Genomic DNA, 22,029 nt, shown 5'->3' with positions numbered 1-22,029 from the left:
CTGTGTTATGTTACGCGACATAAATATACATTAGGTGGAAGGGGAATGTGTATTAGACGGGTTTGTGTAAATTATACTGTATAAAAGATTTAACTTCGTGTTACCCTTGGTGCGCTTGATTTGTGGAAAACACCTCGCACTCTCATAGAATAAACAAAGATTGAGCTGTCTGTCTCCTTTCTAAACTGCGTGTGTGTTTAGAGAGCTCTTAACTTAGCACAGCCAGATCCGGGGGTCTCCCTGCCGGACATGGGGCACAGCGCCGGGACTCGCACTCTCCCCCGCCGGCCCTGCCCGCGTAGGAGCCCCGAGGGGCCGCGGCCCGGGTTGGACGGGCAGACGGTCCGCCCCTCCGCCCGCCCCACCTGAGCTGGTTCGGCAGGTTTGAGGTGGAGGCGGCCAGGAGAGCGCCGGAATCCCGCAGGGCCTCGGCAGAGCTGTCCCGTGGCCCCTATGGTCCCCCGTCTGTGCCCGAGTGAGTGCTGCAGCGAGGGGAGGTGGTGCCGCGAGGGAAGCGGGGCTGGGGGCTGTCAGCGGGGCTGGGGTCCGGGATTCGGGCGCTGAAGGTGCGGGAGGCCTAGGAACCTGTTTCAGCCCTACTTCCGTGTCTGGATCTCAGAGGAAGCCCCAAGCGGCTCCGTGCCTCAGTTTCCCCACACCTGTGGCCAGCCCAAGGCTCCGTCTGAGGGTTTAGGGATGAATGTACTGAGAGAAGTGAAGGAGTGATGCTCATTGCAGGAGACAGGTGGAACACCCAGGGTGGGCCAAGGGACAGGATTCCCCTTAAAGGGTAACAATGTAGGACCTCTGCCTGTACTTCTTGCACCCCATGGAAGGGCATCCAGCAGCCCCTTTTGCCCACCCACAGTCTCAGAGACAGCGAACCTGGCCCATGCCAGCTGTAGCTAGGGCTCTCCCTGAAGCAGTTAGGTCATGTCTCCCCAGGGCTTGGCTGGTCCTGGCCCAGGAGAGAGCCACAGAGGAGCCGGTTGTATCATCCTGGCTGTGCCCAGACAGAACCCACAGGATGCTCGTTCAGTGGGGGAAGCAATTGCCAGGCTGCCCCATTTTGCAGCCAGACCTGCACCTCCAGGGTTCACTCTTCCTAGGACAGTACCTAACTCCACTGCCAGGGACCAGGTACTGCTTTCCCCTTCTAGTGTAAGGACAGGTGGGTGGTGTGGGCTCCAGGGGTGCCAGTTTACTCCCACTTTGTCACTGGGGTTGTGCACGTGACCCCAGACATCTCATTTCTGACATAAATTTATCTATCTTCTTTCTCCTGGCCTAGGGTAAAAGCAGAAAGGACAGAAACTTTGTCCCCTCTGAACACCACAAGTGCAGGCAGCAGTGTTACCAGCCCCTAGCTGTCCCCAGCAGTGCAGAAGTGGATGCTGTCATGGCTGCTGCGGACCCTGCCCTGATCCCCGAGGAGGTGGCTCTGCTGGAGCTGGGGAAGGTGGCCCTGGACAAGGTGCCACCAGCCCCAGATGAACACCTGGGGGACCCTGATGCCACCCTGCCATGGGACCAGTGTCAGCACAACGCCCAGGGCCAGCCAGAGCTTATAGAGACAAAGAGGCGATCAAGTCCTGAGGGGGGCCATGAAGACCCAGAGGAAGCTGTTCCCACCTGCCCCACAGTTGAGGGTGAAGGTGTGGAAGTCCCCCAGCTGCCCGTGATGGCGGCCCACGTCTTTGTGCCCATCGACCCACAGTGCATTGAGGAGAGCCCTGTCAAGCAGAAGCAGCACCCAACCACGTGGCCCCAGGAGGAGGGCAGGGGGGACCATAATCCCCCCAGCGACAGACCCAGTAGCCTCCACCACAAGCAGGTCTTCCTCCCCCTTGGCCCTTCGCGCTGCCGGGATCCACTGAGCTTCCAGGGGCGTGTGGTCAAGCCCTCAGCTGAGGAGTCACAGTGCCCGTGTGCCAGGGACTGTGGCACTGATAATCTCAAGGTTGTGGCATCGGTGGCAGGGGCCCTGCTCTTCTGCCCTTGCCTCATCTATGGGGCCTACATCTTCTTGCCCTTTGACGCTCCACTGCTGCCCACCACCAGCGCCCGCCTGGTCTACACGTTGCGCTGCGCCACCTTTGCCACCTTCCCCATTGTGCTGGGTGAGCCATGGGCTTGGGATATAAGCGCTTTGCTCCTGCTCTAGGCTGCGTTAGCCCTGGGGCTGCAGGAGCAGAGCTGGGGCTGAGCTCTTTGTGGCCCTGTTGCTCCCACCAGGAGCAGCAGATTGGAGTTTTTCCCCTCCTGGTGCTCCCCAAACCCCACCATGGCTCCTCTGGGCACCCACTCAGTCTCTCTCTCTGTCCATCAGGAATGATTGTCAGTGGCATCTCCCACCTCTGCTCCTCTGCCCTGGAGCCCTTTGGAGAGCTCCACAGGGAGGTGGAGATCCACCGCACTTACGTCTCCCAGTCTGTCCACCTCTTCATCCTCTACTTCTTCAACATGGCTGTGCTAGCCACCTACCTCCCGCAGGAGCTACTCAAGCTCATTCCACTACTCACAGGGCTCTTCGCCATCTCCCGGTAAGTGCCTCCTTCACCTCGGTGTGCTGTTGAGCTCCATCAGTGCCAGCAAAACCATCCATTGGAGCAAACTCCCACTCTCGCTGCACCTCACCCAGCTCACCAGAGCCAGGAAGGGTTTCTCTTCCTATAGCAGCCATGCCTGGGAAATCCTCACTTGTCAGAACCACTGAGTGCCAGCCCCATAGCATCACCCTTGGCTGATCCTGCACTCTCTGCCTTCTCCAGGTTGATTTTCTGGATGTCCTACGCCATTAGCCGCTCCTTCCGTACCTTCGGCTTCAGCATGACCTTCCTGCCGCTCCTGGCCATGCTGCTCTGGAACCTGTATAGCATGTTCATCCTGGAGCCTGAGAACCTCCTCTCTCTGGCAGCGCCAACACCCGAGGGTCATTCCAAGGAGAGTCGAGCCAAACTCCGGCACTGGGGGTGAGGGAGGCCAGGAGATGGGGTTCCTGAACCCTAAAAGCTTGAGCCCTCCTTAGTGCCTTGTCTCAAGAGTCATGACAGCACAGAACTGGCAGATTCAGCTGGGCCCCTGCTCCCTGCCTTGACACGGTGAGGTTTTGCTGGGCCCACAGAACCAGGCTGCAGACCCTCTGTACCAGGAGATTCCTGCTGAAGGTGAACAAGGCCCAGAGCAACACACAGTGAGACCTGTTCCCTGGGAATGGGGTGGGATTTGCTTCCCCTCCTGCTGGACCCAGCTTTGCCCAATAAAGCCCTTACCAAGCAGCTCTTGGCTGGTTTGCAGAGGATGAGTTAAATTCCCCACAGAATGACTCAGACCTTCGCCTACAGAGTGCAATCATCCAGCCTCAAAATTATATTTCCAAGAGGGAAAAAATGCTTCCCCCAGACAGTCCCTCTCCCAGTCCTGCATCCCACTTCAGTGTCCCTGCATACCCAGTCTCACCCTGTTTGTCCCTCCTCTTCCTCCTGGTGGAGGTTCAGCATCCAGTTCACAAACCAGTTGGTCAGACAGGAGGGAGGAAGCCCTCCCCAGGGAGGGATACAGGGAGAAGCCAGGTTGGGTGACATGGCACCAGGTTTGCCACTGCCCAGGGCTAGGGATGGCAAATCCTCCCCAGGATAGGTGCTGAGCCCCTCATTCTGCAGATGTGAAAGGACCCCTGGGAGTTGCATGTCTGATGGCCTCAGTTCTCAGTCATAACCCAAAGCAGTTAAAAGTCCACCCAATCCAGGAAAAGCCACTCTAGCTCACTATCTGCCAGGTGTCTGGCTTGTTCCACCTCCCATTCTGCAATGTTGTATCACAGGAAGAGCCCACCCAACCAGAGAATGGGAATAAAGAACCTGAGGGACTGCAATGAAGCTCTGTCAGGGAAGGTGTCTTGGTTTGAAAGACAGATGTCTGCCAAGGAATGTGGGAGCCTCCCCTGGAATGGAAAATGTGACCCAGCCCCCTTCCCTCCAAATTATTTTAACTCTAAAATCAAAGGGCTTTCAGGCAAAGACCTGGGAAAAGTGATATGCATACACTTCTTTACTAGTATGTATGTGTATAACTAGTCAAACAAACAACACCAGAAAACGCAATGAAATCTCTTCCCGCCCCTGAAGCCATTTCCTTGGGTGCGGTTCCGGGCACAGCCGGCAGGGGCGCTGGCGGCTCCCGGTGGGCAGGGCGGGTGCGGTGATTCCCCCGCGGCTGCAGGGGGCGCTGTGGCGCGGGCTCGCGCCCCTCTGCGTGCGGTAATGGAGGCTCGTCTGAGGAAGGAGGTGGTGATTGCTGGGCTAGCGCGGTGAGATAGCCGGTACGGGGACACGCTCACACCATCCTCGCCAAACGCCCGGGAAACAAAGAAAGAATTAAGCAGGTTTGCAGTGCAAGACAACCGCAGCAGACTGGAATTTCAGAGTCCAAGACACAGGAGTGGCCGTGGCAGCACGCTGCGAGCAGAGGGTCCGGCGGGCCCGGGCCCGGTATTTCGGCACCATACCCGCTGGTTCTGAGCTCTGAGGGTTCAGGCCTGACAGGAAAGTTAATCCACAAACACTAGAGGTTTATGTCCAAAAAGGAGACAGAGGAGTCCTGTAACTTTATTCGAATAAAGAGAGCATTTTCCATGGGGTCTCTCAAAATTTTGGAGGACGCAGCCTCCTTTTTATCCTCATTTCCCGGCCGCATTTCCCTCCTTCCCCACTGGCTGAGGTACTTGAGAGTTTCAGACTTTCCAAAACGCCTGGTACCTAAGAACCCCTTCTAATGTATATCCCCCCCACACTTTGTCTTTTCCTTGTGTCACTCAGTGGGATTCCTTATAGAATTTGTGGTTCTTCCCACTATTTCTTTGATCTCTCCAATTTTATTTATCAGCAGACCTACAGTTTGTTTGTAAAAACAATCTATCTCATTCCATTCATCAATCAGCGGAATCCTTCACATTGTTTCTTTTATCTCTCAGTGCTAGTTTTGTCTACTTACAGACCCACAGTTTGTTTTGTTTGTTGAAATCCTTAATTCCTTTCAGGCTGCAGGGAAACAGGCAAAGGGCTCCTTACGAACCTGGAAACCCAACTCCGCAAAAACTCAGCCAAACCTCCGGGGTAGCTCCTTCACCTTTTTTCCGTGGAGGTATCACCCATAACCCCACCCATAACCCGCTCTTAGCCAGGGCCATTTCAATGGAATGTTGCGACCTAGCTACATAATTTGTTTCTTAATTGCCCCGTTTGTCTCAGACCTTGCCCGGCATTGTTCTTCTTCCAAGTAGCAGATGGGGAAAAAAATCACTGGAAAAACCAAACGCAGAACAGGAGTTTTAGGCTGGGTATCAAGAAAAGACTCTTCCCCTCGAGGGTGGTCAGGCACTGAACAGGCTCTCCAGTGAATGGTCACAGCTCCAAGGCTGCCAGACAATGTTTCGACAATGCTCCCAGGCACACGGTGAAGTGGTTGGGGTGTCTGTGCAGGGCCAGGACTTGGTCTCCGTGCTCTCTATGGGTCCCTTCCAGCTCAGGAGGTTCTGTAAGTCTTCTAAATGTACCTGCCATGCGAGACACAACCCAGGGCACTGACCCAAGAGCCCACAGGCAAAACCCCCCTGAGTACCACACACTGCTACAGGGCACAAGTCAGTCCAGGGGCACCTTCGGCTCCTGCTGAGCTCCAGCACCATCCCATTCCTCCCAGGTCTGAAAGCTCCTTTGATTTCTGGTCTATCCAGTTCTTCAGTGTTAATTACAGGGACTGAGGGCAGAAAACCTGCCCCATTTGCCCTTTTACGGTATCAGTGCCCCCAAAAGCTTCCACATCTACACATTTTTCTCCCTCAAATCACTCTGGCCTATAACAAGGCTTTGTCTTCCCATTTCACAGTTACCTCGTCCCCTCCAGCTCCCAGGGTGCCAGCACCTGGCAGATAGGAAGGAAAATATAGCGAAGGTGTAGGGATGCACTAACCTCTGACAGATAGCATGAGGAACATGCTTTGCAGAAAAAGTGGAGTCTCTTCTTTATAAAAAGCTCTGAGTTTCTCAGACCCAGGACAGGTGATTGTGTCACTGTTTGGAGGCTGAAAACAGCCTGCCCTTGCTGCAGCAAATCCTGTGCAAGGGTGGAGTGGGAGAGACAAGGCCAGCCTATGGTTCCATGGCCTCAAAGATCAACAGGTAATGAACCTCTGTGTTGCTTTCCATAGTCAGCAGATTGGAGAAGCTTTGTCTGGGAAAGGAGCAGGGAAAATATGAAAATAAGGGAGAGAGTGGGAAAAAGTGTTAAGGGGGTTTGGGGGTTATTTGGGGTTTTAAAAATTATTTAGAATTTTTAAAGGCAGACACAGGCATGCTGAGTGCAGTATCACTAAAAGAAGTATTGATGATAATGTTGATGTTATAAGGAACTCTTATGACACTAATGAGATACTGTAATTTTGGTTATGTGGAGGAGCAGCTGACTGTACCCTGTTTCAAGTCCACTCATTCCCATCTCCTCACTTTTCTTTGCATGATGCAATGCAAGCGTTTTCCTCAACATCCAGCTCCGAGAGCGAGCAATGTGTCCCACACTGTGATCCTACGGCCTCTCAAACCTGGGTACTTCATCTCTCCCACCATCACGTACCTTACACAGGAGGGTGCACAGGTTGTGGTAAGTGGCTGATTTATGGGACCCCTGCAGACAGACCAGAGCGCGCTCCTGGAGCTGCGTGGTTGGGGATGATGCGTGTCCGCGTGCTCTCACCCTGCCCGGGTTCGGAGTGAGGAGGAAAGGTGGCAAAGCCTGTCTTTTCCCTGCCTTTTCCAGGTTGGCTTCACTAGTGCTCCTGGGCAGGGAGGAATCCTGGCTCAGCCTGACTTCGACAGGAGGTTCTCCCCTCACTTTGTAAGTACCTGTCAATTGATAATGGAAAAATGCTGCGCGGCAGCTGCAGCCCAGTGCGATGGCTTCCCGCTCACACTCACCCAGGCCTGGCTGGCAGAGTGGGTAAGTGGCCTGGGGGCAGGTGATGTGTTCACCTGCCACCGTCCCTGTCCCCAGCCCAGCAAAGAGGCAGCATCCCTGGATGTGGGGGGTCTGCAGGACCAGCCCCTGCCCTGGAGTCAGGGGATGTCCTGGAGTGGTGCTGGCAGAGCCAAAGCCACGCCCAAGGGCTTCCAGAGCTGCCCCAGAGGGAAGCTGTCTTGATTTCCAATACAAGATATATATTCTATTACCATCTGAGAAGGGTGATCATCCTTATCTTTGTGGGAAATATTTTCTGTTGATGGGCCATTGAGTCCTACTGTATAACTGATAAGATTACATTATTCCATTGGGAGATGCTCCAGCCGGGAGGAGGAGCCAAGCCATTCCTACCTAGATAAAAACTGAGGTTTAGAATGCCAAAAGCAGCCTTTCTCTGCTGGATTCCAGAGGAAGAACCAGGCTTTTTTCCACATCATCGCTGGACCCTTCAGGGGAAAACTGCACCTTCTACAATACCACTGCTTCAACTGAACCACATCTGTAATCCAGGAGGACTGTAGCCACCATCTAATTGGACTGCACCAACACCCTGACTGACAGGGTAGCAGGTATTCTGACTCTGTCAGTGGTTTTGTTTTTTATTATTGCATGTATTTTATTTTTCCTTTTTCTTTTCCCTATTAAAAATTGTATTACTGACTTGAAGTCTCACTGGTTTTGCTTTTCAAACCAGTACAGAAGCCCAGCACTGTCCCCTATTTGGGCAGGATGCTCTGAGGGCCAAGAGGAACCAAAAGGCTGCAGACCAGGAATGGCAGCAGGAGCTGGAGAAGACACAGAGGAAGGTGGAGCAAAAGCAGTGGTTGAGCTGGAACCAGCTGGAGCAGGTGGCCCAGAAGGAAGAGCACTTGGCCATGCAGATTGAGCAGGTCTGCCAGGAATTCCAGGGGGTGCTCAGGTGATGCACACAGAATTGAGGGATGGCTGAGGCAGTGGCCAGGGATCTCCCAGTTCCAGCTGGTGGCTCTGGGCACTCCGGTGCCAGCCCAGATGCTGTGCCAGGTGTAGGGAGCTGTGGCAGGGTCCCTGAGTCAGCCCAGCTCTCCCACAGGCCTCATCAGGAGCAGCTGGAGCAGGAGATGCTGGAGCAGGCGCAGAGGGCTGGCCTGCACTGTGCCCCTACCAGTGAGCTCCAGTGGCAGATCCAGGAGCTCCAGCAGCAGCAAGAACGAGTGGCCCTCCTTCATCAGAGACATGGGCAGGAGCAGGAGGCCCAGCAGCCCAGCCAGTGCCTCAGCCAGCTCAGGCAGCAGAACCTGCAAGGGTTCGAGTCAGGGGCCACCAGTGATACCTCTCTGGGCTCCATGGCGTCTCATCCTGGGCCACCTCTTAGGTCCCCTTGCATCCTCAGCAAACCTGCTGAGGGGCCCTGGATGCAGAGCCATTGGGCTCCTGATGGATTCTTTCCTCTGTCAAGCCACAGAAATTCCCAAGAAGTACTGTGCCCAAGTGAAACACAGAATGGAGGGCCTGGAGCTGAGCCAGCACAGCCCCCAACTAGGACTAGCCCCAAAACGAACCAACTCCAATTTCCCAGTGATTTGGGGATTTCATTGGCTGATTTTTTCTATAAGAGATGTTCCTGGAGCAGTGTTTTTCATTCTTCCCTTGTCTCAGGGCTGTGAGGAAGGAGTTGGGAGGACAAGTCAGAGTTGGAGAAGCACTGAGGCTCCTTGTCTACCTGCCCCACTCTGGGAACAGAGGTTATCCCTTGCCCTGTCCCCAGATCCACTGGGATAGACTTCTTGGGGGAGGCTGTGTCCTAGTCACCACTTGATTTTGACATGTGAAGTTCCAGATATATCTTGATTGCCAAGTTTATTTGTGCCTGTGCTTTTTCAGACCATGCTCTGTTGTCACTTGTGGTGGGTAGATGCTAACTGGATGTCAGGTACCAAAGTCATTCTATCACTCCTCAGCTGGAAAAGGTTAGATAAGAAAATACGACAACAGGCTCATGAGTCAAGGTAAGGACAGGAAAGGATCACACACCAATTACCCGCACAGGTGAAACAGAATGGACTTGGGGAAAATTAATTTAATTAGTAAACAATCAAATCAAAGCAGGATACGGAGATGTAAACCCAAATCTGAAAACAACTTCCTCCCAGCTTTCCCTTCCAGCTCAGCTTAAGTTCACTCCTAATTTTCTCTCTCCTCCCAGCAGTGGCACAGGGGAGAGGGAGATGGGGTTTGCAGGCAGTTGGTCACACTCACTTGTTGTCTCTGCCACTTCTTCCTCCTCAGAGGGCAGGACTCCACACACTTTTTCCCTGCTCCAGCATGGGGTCCTTCCCACAGAAGACAGTCCTCAATCAATTTTCCCAACATGAATTGTTCCCATGAGCTGCAGTTCTGCGCAAACTGCTTCAGGGGGGCCTCTTCTAAGGGGTCAGTCATTCAGGAGCTCCTGGGTGGGTTCCCTTCCCTTCCCTTCCCTTCCCTTCCCTTCCCTTCCCTTCCCTTCCCTTCCCTTCCCTTCCCTTCCCTTCATAGGGCTAGTCCTTCAGGAACTGCTCTTGCAGGGGTCTCTTCTATGGGGTCACTTCTTCAGGAACAGGCTGCTGCTTCCACAAATCAGCAGAGGTTTTGATCCAGCACAAAAACATTGTCTGGGGAGGCAAGATTGATCAGCATGCCTGCCTGAAAAGGGATGAAATATTTCCCAAATGAAAGTTGGGAGAGTCAGATTGTGCTGAAATCTTCCAGCATTTTTATTTTGGGGCTGACAAGTTCTGGGGTGTTACAGGAGGCCCTGGTCACACCCTGGGCATCCTGACCCCCCTGCATCCCAGCCAGGTGCCACTTTCACCCTACTTTCCATTCCTGCTTCACTCCAAACCACAGCTGCCCTAACACTTCCTGTGTTTCTCCAGGCTGAGTTGGTGGCTGAGTGGGCAGCTCAGGCAACACAGGGAGCTCTCCGACCCCTTGTGCCACTGACCTCTCTCCTGGTGCCCCCCAGCATTCCTGAGGAGGAGCCCCTGGCCTGTCTCATCATTGGGGAAAAGAATTACAAATGGATCAAGGAAGCACCTCCAGCCCTAACCTAGGAGGAGTGTAGGGACAGGATGCTGCTTTCATCAGCATCTCCCTTCCTGCTCCCTCTTTTCCCACTCACTGTCAGGGCTTGGGGGGCTCTCAGTGGATCAGAGACATGCAAGCTGGGGCATTCTGAGAGCTCTGCTCAGGAACCACCAATGTCTCCCCTCTCTGGACCACACTTTGGTGAGTATGGAGGCTGTGGGGCTAGGGACTCCTGTGGTCCTTGCCTCAGGGAGGGCTGGACAGAATCCCTGGTGTTGCTGGGTTCATGGGCAGGAAAGAGATTCCACTGTGGCTGTATCCAGGAATCTTTCTAGGGCTGTATCCAGCAATACCATGCTGGTTGGATGCAGCATTCCCATCCTTCCAAGGGAATGGTGTGTCTGATCAGGGTGTGGGAAGGATGGAGGAACCTGTCATGCCCCTGTCTATGCTGGAGCACAGGGCTCTGGAGCTTGACCCCAGTTAGTCCCAGGAGAGGATCCAGAATTTGGCCCCAGCGGGTCCCAGGAGGAGATCCAGAATTTGGCTATCTCACCAGGAATGTGAGCACATGAAGCATGGTCCTGGCAAGCCCTCAAGAAGATACCCAGAATTCAGCAGCCTGAGCCCGGCCCAGAGCACAGAGCAGTGCAAAGCTGAGCTGCAGGAGCAGATGGGGCAGTGGAACAAGACAGAGGAAGAGCAGTGGGAGCAGAAACAGAAGCTGCTGCAGTGGGCAAGGAATACCAAGATGGAGCAGGCAGAAAGCACAGGAACTGAAGAAGAGGGAACTGAACATGGTAAGGGCAGAACACCCTGCTGTCACCTGGCACCTGCCTGAGCCTCACCAGTTCCTTGCTGCTTCCAGGGTCTTTCTCTCCTTCCCTTCTCCTTCCTGCTCTCTGTGGCCCAGTCTGGCTTGGAGGCCAGAGATGCCTCTTGTCTGCACAGCTGCTCCTCAGTGCCAAAGGCTTCCTCTTCTCCATGGAGGCATCCAGCCTTTCCCCTTTCCCAGCTACCGCATCCCTGTCCATGCCAGTATTTCTGCTCTTGGGAGCAGGATGAAGACAGAGGGAACCTCTATTCCCAGAGCCAGGCAGGACGTCATACACCAGGCAGAGCAGAAGACTGCGGAGCAGGTGCTGAGGGCTGAGGAGCAGTACCAGGAGGCCCAGAGGCAGATGGAGCACCTGGAGTGGCTGAAAATGTAAAAGATGTAGCATAAGAAGGTGCGAGGAGTGAACAGGGTAGGTGGAGGAAGGTTTACACCTGGTTGGAAAGGTGTTGGAAGTGCTGGGTGAGCCACATTTGGGGTGTGGAGACAGCAGCTGACAGGATCAGAGCTCTGCTGCCCTGGGTGGAAAATGCAGGGCAATCTTCTGTCTTGGGGGAAGAAGGCAGGGGCCTCCCTGGTTCTGGCAGCTGAAGGTGGGGTTCTCTGCAGTCTGGGGACAATTGAGATACAGGTCTCTGCTGCCCTGGAGGATTGAGGCAGGGGTCTCCACTCAACTGAAGCTGAAGGTGTTGCATGGGATGATGCAAGTGGGGCTCCCTTCTATCCAGTGTCAGGAAAATTAATCCACAGTGTCAGAGGTTTATGTCCAAAAATGAGACAGAGGAGTCCTGTAACTTTATTTGAACAAAGGGAGAGGCCATGGGGTATTTATCTCAAATTGCTGGAGGATGCAGCCTCCTTTTTATCCTAATTTCCCAGCCGCATTTCCCTCTCTCTTTCCCCATTGGCTGAGGTACTTGAGAGTTACAGACTTCCTAAATAGCCTAATGCACACTCACTTTTCCTTTATATCTCTGTTCTTTTTCTCTAAGTCTAGGAATTTAACACAGCCTTGGGTGAGCAACAGTCTACCTCAATTAGTGGAATTAATCTGGAATTTATGGTTCCACCCACTGCTTCTTTCATCTATCAGTGTCTGGCTTTATCTACCAGCAGGCCCACAGTTTGTTTGCAAACACAAATCCTGCTCATTCCTTTCACCTGGAAGCACAGGTCTGCCCAGTCTTGGACAAACAAGGCTGGGATCTATGCTGTCCTGGGGGATGGAGACAGGGATCTCTGCTGCCCTGAGAAAGAGACATGAAGGTCTCCCTTGTGCTGGCAGATGAAAATAGGGCTCTCTACAGTCTTGGACAATTGAAGCAAGACTCTTTGTTGTCCTGTAAGGTGAAGGTGGCTTAGTGGATCAAGGCAAAGGTCACAGCTTTACTGAGGGTTAAGGGTGAGGCCTCCTGCAACCTGGCAAATGAAGGCAGCAGTCCTTCACTGTGCTGTTTTCAGGACTGGGAGCAGAAACAAGAACAGCAAAGGCAAATCCAAACAGAGATTAAACACAGCAACGATGAGCACCAGCAGCTCAAGGAGCTGGGGGCAGCAGCAGGGCCCAGCGGGACCCCAGCAGGATGGTGGGCCCTGGCCAGACTGGGCCGTGAGGGAGTGAGTACCCAGCCATGAAGGGAACCCACATGGCAGCATGGCAGGGGCCTGGCTCTGCCCTTGCCCTCTGCCCAGGGACTCATGGAGACTGGGCTGGCAGCACTCACTGAGGTCTAGGATGGGGCACAGGCCCATCCTAGCAGTGTCTTGAGCATGATGAAATGACCTGAAAACCCAGCCTGAAACCTGGCGCCTCATGGCACCAGCCTGCGCCCACCTACTGCAGTTAATCTCCTGCCTGCCTGCAGGCCCACACATGCCAGTTAAGCTTGGCTGTGAAGAACCCTGTTTTCATCTCCCAGAACATCAAAGACCCCAGGACAGCATAGACTCACCAGGACAAGGGAGACAGAGCCTCATCTTCACCCCCATGGCAGCATAGAACCCTGCCTTCATCCCTCAGAGCAGCAAGGACTCCCATCTTCATCTCCCAGGAGAGCAGAAAATCCATCATCAAGCACCCAGGTCAGAGGAGACCCCTTATCTTTATCCACCAGTACAGTAGATGCCCTCACCTGCATCATCCCTTCACTTTCACTTCAGTGGAGGCTCCCACCTCCATCCTTCAGGGTAGCAGAGACCCCCACCTTCCTCTGCCAGGACAAGGAAAATACAGTCTTCATTCCTTCAGAGAGCAGTTCCCCCCATCTCCTGCATTTTCCACCCAGGGCACCAGGGAACCCCCTCCTCCATTCCCCAGAGGAGTGAAGAATATTCACCATCCTGTCCTCCAGAGACCCCACTTTCACCACTCTGTATCCTGGAGACACTGCAAGTTCAGCAGACCCGATCCCCCCCCACCCCTCCATTCTCCAGTGCAGCTGCTGCAGCAGAGACCCCTGCAGCAGCTGCTGGCAGTAATGCTTCCCTGGGGTCCCTGATGTCCCCAGGTCCTTCCTGGCATCCCACTCTAGGCGACCTGGCAGGTCCCTCTCCAGCCCCATCAAACCCTAACCCTACCTTGCTCCCAGAGCCATATGGATTATTTCCTCTGCAATTCCTGGGAAGTCCTGTGCCCAGGTGCAGCAAAGGACCTGGAGCCAAGCCAGCACAGCACCCAGCTGGGCTGATCCCCAACAGGAGCCAAGCTCCAATTCCCCATATTTTGGGCTTCCATTTCCATATGACTTTTAACAGAGACATTTGTAGAGCAGACGGTGTTTTCCATCCTTCCCTTGCCTCAGGGCTGTGAGACAGGAGCTGCCCCAGGGCTGGAGGAGCACGGAGGATCCTTGTCCCATCTGCCCTGCTGTGGGGACAGAGGTTGTCTCATGCCATGTCCTCAGATCTACTGGGACAGACCTGTTGAGGGGAGCTGTGTCCTCGGGGGATCCTCATGGGCCAGGCAGGCTCTTCCTCACCCACAGCCCCACCAGTGCCACCTTGCCACCATGGTGTCACCTATGACCCTGTGGCTGGACCTTTCTCAGGGTCAAAGCAGAGGAATTCAGAGCATGATACATGTCCTGGTTTGAAAGACAGGTGTTTGCCAAGGAAAGCAGAAGCTTCCCCTTGGACTGAAAAAAAAATGTGATTCTTCCGATTATTATAAATTTGGAATTAAGAGAGCTCTCAGGCAAAGATATGGGGAATAACTGTTATTAGGAATAACAGTTCTTTACTAGTATATCTAACAAGACAGACAAGAACAACAACAGCTATGAAATTACCCACAAAGAGAACAGTAACTCAATCCCAGTGTTTTTTGGCTGCAGGCACCTTTTCCCTGAGCTGCAGTTCCCGGTGCTGGGGGCGGGCGGGTCCCGCAGAGCCGCAGGAGGGCTGGGGGTGATGGCAGCGCTGTCCCAGGGGGAGAGAGAGATGGAGAGAGAGCCCTCCGCTCACAGTGTGGGTCCTGGTGCTCAGCAGAGTGCTGGATGGTGGTAGTTCACAGCGAGGAGACAGCAGGGCAGGGTCCGATGATGGTTTCCCTACGCTGGGATGGGACACAGACGGCGATCGTCCTTCTCGTCCGCACTCCACGGGGGAAATGGGGCTGAGACCCAGCCTTCCGCTTCCTCTTCTGGCTGTTTGAATCTCGCGGGGTTTCCCTCTTCCCTCCCGTCCCCTCCCCCTTGTCACCAGGGCCCAGTCAACAGGTATCTTAGCATGACAATGGGGAAAATTCCACAGAGGGAAAAAGGGAGAGAACTAACCCTCAACAATACAAATCAAATCCATGGGGATGGGAACCAGTGGCTTCAGAGGGCCTGAAGTTGCAGAATCCCACAAGAGTGTCTCTGATTAATCCCAGCTGCTGTATTAATGCAGCTGAAAAACAAAGAGAACTGGGAAAGGTGAGGCTGGCCATGGCAGGGCCAGTACAGGGACAGTGCTGGGAACCTGAGCTGCTCCAGGCTGGGGGAGAGGGGTGACAACATGCTGTGGTCCTCTTACCCCCTCTCTTCCCCTCTTAATGCCTCCTACTCCCTCTCCATCTCCTACATGATTCCATGGTGTGAGAGAGAGCCAGGCACTGTAGGGCTGTGTGTCCCTCTTGGAGATGGATCTGCCACCTCAGAGGCAGGAACTGGAGCAGTTTATGGCCCTTGGTGGGATTTGGCTCAGGGGAGAGCAGCAGAGCCATCTGGGGCAGTCCTGGAACCTTCTGGAGATGCTGCATGGTGCTCTGGGGCAGAGCTGGGTAGAGCTGGGGCATGGACCTGGCCACAGCCATCACACCAGAGCAGGGTCACAACATGGAGTGGGGGGAGACAGCCTGGTGAGGGGGGCTTAGCCCCTCAAGGGACACAGGCATGGACAATGTCCCTGGGTGAGGTTTCCCACAGGGCTGAGCCACACCCCAACCCTGGCTGCCATATGTCCCTGTTCCAACTACTCCATCCACTGCCATGTCCTTGTCCCAACTCCTCCAAATGCTGTCATGTCTCTGTCCCAGCTCCATCCCCTGCTAGTGTCCCCATACCAATTATTTGATGATTAACAAGTGTCCCTATCCCAACTCCTCCATTCATTCCTGTGTCCCTTCTCCAACTCCTGCAGCCTGCTGTGTTCCTGTCCCATCTGAGCATGGCCCTGCTGCTGTCCCTGTTGCTGCCACATCACCATGTCCCTGTGCAGTGACCTGTGGGCTCAGTGGGTGGCATGGTCATGGCACAATCTCTGTGTCCCCATGCCTGCTGGCTGGAGGGGGCAGGTCCAGAGGAGGGATCTGCTCCATTTAATCCATAGTCCAACCACACCTTTAAGCAATTGCCCCAGTCCTGCTCCAAGCCCAGAAGCTTTTCAGGATCTGTGTGACCAAGCTCACACCTCCAGGCAGCCATAGTGCCCAGGCTACTCCCACTCTGCTGATCCCAGGTGGTTTTTACCCTCCTGCCACACCCAGATGCTCACACCAGGTTAGCCACCAACAGTGCAAGGCTGCCACCATTCCTGCTCAGGATGTCCTGGAGTGTGTGGTGCTGCCCTGTCCCACTGCCCACTGGGGTCCAGATGTATGGCTGCCCAAACCACAGTGATTAGGGGGTAAGAGTGGAGCAGGTGAGCAGGCAGAACATCCATGTACAGCCAGGTACAAGGCACATCCCACCAGATCTTCTGAGCCTCCCCAGAGCCTCCAGGGTTCTGCCTGCCAGGGATCCCCTAAACTGCCTTATTTTACCCTATGGACCAAACAGTTCCCTCCCTGTCAGTATTGCCAGGACCAAAGTCTGATTTTATTGTTTTTATTTGACTGGGTGAGGGTGGTACCACTGCGCCTCTTGCCCAGGGCCTTTGGGGGCCATGGGGTCGCCCCAGCTCAATGGCCATAATGGAGGGGCACCCTCTGTGCCCCGATAAATGGCGTCTCTTCTTTCATGCCAGATCCAGGCAGAGCTGGGCTGGGGTTTCCTGCCAATATATGAGGGAGTCTCCTGGAGTGAAAGGGTGGACCCCAGACTGGGGTGTGGAGATCCAATCACCTCACACCAAAGCAGGGCAGCAGCAGCCAAAGGAGGGAGTAGTTTGGAATGGGAAGAGTGGAGGATAGGGTCACTGGTGACTCCCTGCTGGCCCCGGAGGAGGTTGGGTGGGGGATCTGGGCAAGGGGAACACAGCTTGGGACATGTGTGTGCCACATGTGCACAGTGGTGTCCAGGGAACCAAGCTGTATGTCTGTAGTGTAGTGTGGGCATGGCTGCTCTACCTGTTGTATGTTCATCCCCGCCCCTGAGAATGATGAAGAAAACTCCAAGCAACCCCAGCAGCAGCACTTCGGGACTCTCGCAGTTGAACATCTCAAATTACTTTTAAAAATTGTGTAATACCTTGCTGTCAACTTGCCTACTGTCAGAAGTCAACTGCAGAGCCATCCTAAAGCTAGGGGAAAGGGGAGCAATCTTCCCATAAAGCTGTTTACCACCAAAGGGAGAAAGCTTTGAACTGTTAGCCAATGACAGGTAATAGAACTAGGCAAAATTAACTTTATCCCCGCTGAAACATAGACACTCTCACCAGAATTAGGCACTTGATATGAGCCTGGACAGGCCTGAAATACAGCAGAGAAGATTTCTATCGGTTGCTTGGGACTTAACAAACCCTAAACTTAAAAAAAAAATGTACCGAACCGCTGTTTCTTTTTTCGGTAATCAAATTGTCACTCTGTTATGTTGCATTGCCTCCATAGTGTCTTGCTTTATATAAATGTTTGGGTTGGTCCTTTCCCTTTTCCCTCTGTGGAATTTTCCCCATTGTCATGCTAAGATACCTGTTGACTGGGCCCTGGTGGCAGGGGGGAGAGGAGAGAAGAGGGAAACCCCCCGAGATTCAAACATCCAGAGGAGCAGACGGAAGGCTCTGGCTCTCCCCATTTCCCCCGCGGAGTTCGGACGAGAAGGACGATCTCAGCCCCATCTCTGCCATCCTAGGGCTGGGAGCCATCCTCACTGCTGTCGGACCCTGCCCAGCTGCCTTCTTGCTTTAACCTGCCGTCATCCAGCACTCTGCTGAGCACCAGGACCCACACCGTGAGTGGAGGGCTCTCTCTCCATCTCTCTCTCCCCCTGGGACAGCGCTGCCATCACCCCCAGCCCTCCTGCGGCTCTGCGGGACCCGCCCGCCCCCAGCACCGGGAACTGCAGCTCAGGGAAAAGGTGCCTGCAGCCAGAAAACACTGGGATTGAGTTACTGTTCTGTTTGTGGGTAATTTCATAGCTGTTGTTGTTCTTGTTTGTCGTGTTAGATATACTAGTAAAGAACTGTTATTCCTACCCCCATATCTTTGCCTGAGAGCTCCCTTAATTCCAAAATTATAATAATTTGTGGGGAGGAGGGATCACACTTTTTTTCATTTCAAAGGGAGGCTTCTGCCTTTCTTAGCAAATACCTGTCTTTCAAACTAGGACAATAAAATCAGAGACAGGAGTCTGTGACTACATTCATAGTTCCTGAACACATTTAATTTACATTGCCAGGTGCTGAGGCCAGTTGGCACAGAACAACTTGCTCAACAGCTTCATCAGCTTCAAAAAATACATCTAAAATTCACTGTTGGGGAGTGGTCCCAGCACACCTTCACTTGAAAACTTTGCCTGGAAATCATTTGCAAGAGCACTACTTGGCAGAGTGAGTGCAGCAGGGACTTGAACCTGGTGAGTTAAGGAGAGGCCATGTTGCACATGGCTTGTGTGAGTTGCCCCTGCTCCAGTGTCAGAGCAAAGTTCAAGAGCTGCTGCTGTAAATCAATTTTTCTTGGCCTTTCTATCCAAGTGTCTGGTTTCTCATATTTCTGAGACCTCTTGGAGTTAGTTCACAGCTACAGGAGCTGCAGAAAGAATTGTCTATGGAAACCTTATAGAGAATGTGCACTGGCAGACCAATGCACAGAAAGCAAACACTGTCCTGGGCTGATCTCCCTGCATGGGCAACAAGTAAAGGAGGGGATTCTGCCCCTCTTCTGTGCTCAGGTGAGATCCCCCCACCTGCAGAGCAGCCTCCAGCTGTGGGGTCCCCAACAGAAGAAGGACAAGGAGCTGCTGGAGTGAGTCCAGAGGCCACAGAGCTGCTCCAAGGGTTGGAGCTCCTGTGCTTTGGAGCCAGGCTGGGAGAGCTGGAGGTGTTCACCTGGAGAAGAGAAGGCTCTGGGAGACCTTAGAGCCCTTTCCAGGGCTTAAGGGGGCTCCAACAAAGCTGGAGAGGTACTTTGGACAAGTGCATACAGTGCCAGGGGGAATGGCTTCCCAATGCCAGGGGGCAGGGATAGATGGGATATTGGGAAGAAATTTTTTCCTGTAGGGGTGGTGAAGTCCTGGTACAATTTGCCCAGAGAAGCTGTGACTAACCCATTCCTGGAAATGTTCAGGGACTTGAAACAACCTTGTCTATTGGAAGGTGTCCCTGCCCATGGCAAAGGGGAGGGATGGGTTGATCTTTAAGGTCCCTCCCAGCCCAAAGCAGTCTGTGAGTCTTTGAACTCTATGAAATATGGCATTACCTGAAGCACAGAGCAGTTTTTTTCACAGAGATGTGAACAATAGTGTTATTATATGACCTAAGACACTAGAGAAAAAAAAATAAAGAAAATTACTACCACCTTTGCTTCTTACCTACAGAACAGAAAACAGTTCTGTTTTACAATGGTGAGTTATTCTCAGGTTCTCTGAATTGGCAGAAATCAGTGGACAGTGTGTTCCCTTCCAAGGAAAACCCAGTGCAGTTTCCAAAAATACTCCCAGGATTTTCCATTTCTGTAGTGATTTGTCACACAGAGGATTTTTTGGTGAATATAAAGGAATAGAATTTTGTGTGAGGGAGAGACTGAGATAACATCACAGTGAGGGTTAAGTCCCTTCCCACTCTCTCATTTCCTTATTAGTGCTAAAATCTGTAGCACAATTACCCATAGCACTCCATTTGGCAGCTGCTCTCTGTTAAGTAAACACACATTCCCATCAGATAAATACACTTTGGTGTCATGAACTTACATAGCCACCACACACAGCTTCACTTCCTGCGTCCTCCCGTCTTCTGCACAGATGGTGCAACCTGAAATAAAACACGAGGTTTGCTCTCAAGAGCCATCAACAATAACTTGGTAACATGGTTTTCATTAAGAAACGCAACTCTATTTTTAGAAGTTGTTAATCTTAATAGTAGATTAATAGTAGAAGCAATCCTAAATTGTCTTGGAAACGTGAAAGTTGCATCAGACTTTGTCCCGGAGCAATGAGTGGCAGCAATGCTGATTTCTGTAACAGACACATCTCCTGTTGCCAGAGCCCAGATTTCAGTGAGGAACAGAGGACAGGCAAAGGGCAATGGCAGGAATCAGAGACTGAAGCAGAAGTGTTCTCATTCTTCATCCTCTAAGTATCCGAATCACTTGTCAACCTATTCCTGAATCCAAACACTCCACGATGAAAAAACCAGCAAGCAGCATAGAAGTCCCATGTAGGCAATCCTGACATAGGCTTTCCCAGCTCCAGGACCCACTTCTGTTAGTATGCAGTTGAGTTAACTAGTGTGATTTAGAGAGAAGCCCATCAAGTAGAGAAATGCCAGCTTCAGTTTTCAAATCACTGCATTAGAAAATGTGCAAGCTGCTTCTGCCTTAAGACTGAGCTGTCCACTGCCAATGGGATGGATGCAATTACAAAGAAAGAGTATATTCCTGAAGAAAAAGGCAACATAAGGGATTTATAATTGAGCTTATAATTTACTTTTCCTAAAAATCCAGCTTCTGCAACACATTGCCATTAGGAAGAGCAAATGGGCTAACATCCTGGTTGTGCAGGAATTCTCTCGTTCTTTTCATGTTATCAAAAGAGAATAGGGATGTTCTCAGAGCACTCAGGTAACTACTCAGGGAAGTTGAAGCATTTGGAGAAACTTGGAATCAGGCTTCAAAATGTCCTATTTGACTTTACAGTCTCTTTTACTACAAATCGGATTGGTCATACCTAAGAAAGAGGATGGAGACTCATTGGGAGATTCGATCCAGTTGGAACTCTGTGTTGAAGGGAGCGTGATGAACAAAGAGAGGAGTATGCTGTGCCAGGCACACAGCTTGTACAGTGCCCATCCTCACCTCTGAACTGCAGGAGGAACACAAGACCCTCAAGGTGCCACAACACAGTGACAGCAGTGTCCTAAGTTATAATGTTTACGGGCAGGTTCTAATTCTGTAAAAGCAGCTGACTGTCCCTCAGGTGACGGGCTCTCTACTCCAGGTTTTGGTGTTGACACCAGTCAACAGTAGGAGGTCAGAAAACAGCCCTTCTGTTCTGACTACACAACCCTGTGTCCCGCTGTCCAGCACAGGCAGGACAACAGACCCTCAGCCCCACTCTGTGTTAGATTTGCAGCAGCCTCTTGGACTGACAGGCTACTAAACCAGGTGAGAGCTTCCTGCCTCACAGCCACAGCCATGGAAGACCCTGAGCTCAGGATTTGGGTTTTTTTCAAGATGGTCCCTTCTGCTCTCCAAAGCTTCCCTAGATCATGCAGCTTTCCAGTGCCTAAAGGGGTCCCAACAAAGCTGGAGAGGGACTTCGTACAAGTCGTTCCTCTTTGTCCTGGAATGCCAAGACAAGGGGAAATGGCTTCATACTTCCAGAGGGCAGGGTTAGATGAGATTGTCATTGTTTGACACTGGCCCAATGCCGAGCACCCAGGGGAGTTACATTTTCACTTTCCCCTGCCACAGCTGGACAGAGGAAAGAGAAAAAAAAATATTGACAAAGGGTTTAATGAATTAAGGCAATCCACTCCAGTCACGAGATTTGCCACTTCAAGGGCAAAACAGGCTCAGGTTAAGGTTGCAAAGTGGATTTATTACTAAGAGAATTAGAGGATAAGGAGAAGTAAAACAAGCCCTTAAACCACCTTCTTTCCCCACCCCCCCAGCCCCTCTCTACTTCCCATTGACAGTGCAGGGAAACAGGGCGTGGGAGGTTTTGGGTCAGTTCATCACAAAGAGTTTCATCCACTGCTCTGGGAGAGGAGTCCTTCCCCTGTGAGACTGTGGGGTCCCTCCCACGGGAGACAGTTCTTCATTAACTTCTCCAACATGGGTCCACTCTGACGAGCAGCAGTCCTACTGCATCTGCTGCAACGTGAATTCCCCCCTCAAGCAGACATTTCTTCCAAAACTGCTGCAATGGGGGTCTCTCTTCCCTCAGGCTGCAGTCCTCCAAGGACAGGCTGCTCCAGCCTGGAAGCAGGGACCCTCTCTCTCCGCAGGGTCTTCCACTGGATCACAGTCTCCTCCAGGCATCCACCTGCTTCAGCATGGGCACCTCCCCCATGGGCTGTGCATGGATCTCTGCATCCCCCATGGATCCCCCGGCCTGTGGGGGCACAGCTGTTTCACCATGGTCCTCACCATGGCCTGCAGAGGAATCTCAGCTTTGGCACCTGGAGCACCTCCTCCCCCTCCTTCTCCACTGACCTTGGTGTCTCCATGTTTTCCCTCACTTAATCTCACCTTCTGATCTCTGACTAGAAGAAAACTGTGTGACTTTGTTTTGATTTAATTCCTAAATATGTCATCACAGAGGAATTACCAACCTCTC

At 52.7% G+C, this 22,029-nt stretch overlaps 1 protein-coding gene across 1 annotated transcript; it reads left to right on the top strand.

The window, feature by feature from the left end:
- The first annotated feature begins 352 nt into the window (after positions 1-352).
- On the top strand, positions 353-2,976 carry TMEM79 (transmembrane protein 79). Its single transcript, XM_062511399.1, has 4 exons — positions 353-475; positions 1,292-2,120; positions 2,330-2,543; positions 2,772-2,976. The coding sequence occupies exons 2-4, from the start codon at positions 1,400-1,402 to the stop codon at positions 2,974-2,976; spliced, it is 1,140 nt and encodes a 379-aa protein (XP_062367383.1). The 5' UTR covers positions 353-475; positions 1,292-1,399.
- The last annotated feature ends 19,053 nt before the right edge of the window (positions 2,977-22,029 follow it).

Source organism: Cinclus cinclus, chromosome 31 (genome assembly GCF_963662255.1).
Source record: "Cinclus cinclus chromosome 31, bCinCin1.1, whole genome shotgun sequence".
Taxonomy (NCBI): Eukaryota; Metazoa; Chordata; class Aves; order Passeriformes; family Cinclidae; genus Cinclus; species Cinclus cinclus.
Note: the sequence above shows the minus strand (reverse complement) of the source record. Positions and strands in the feature narration are given on the sequence as shown.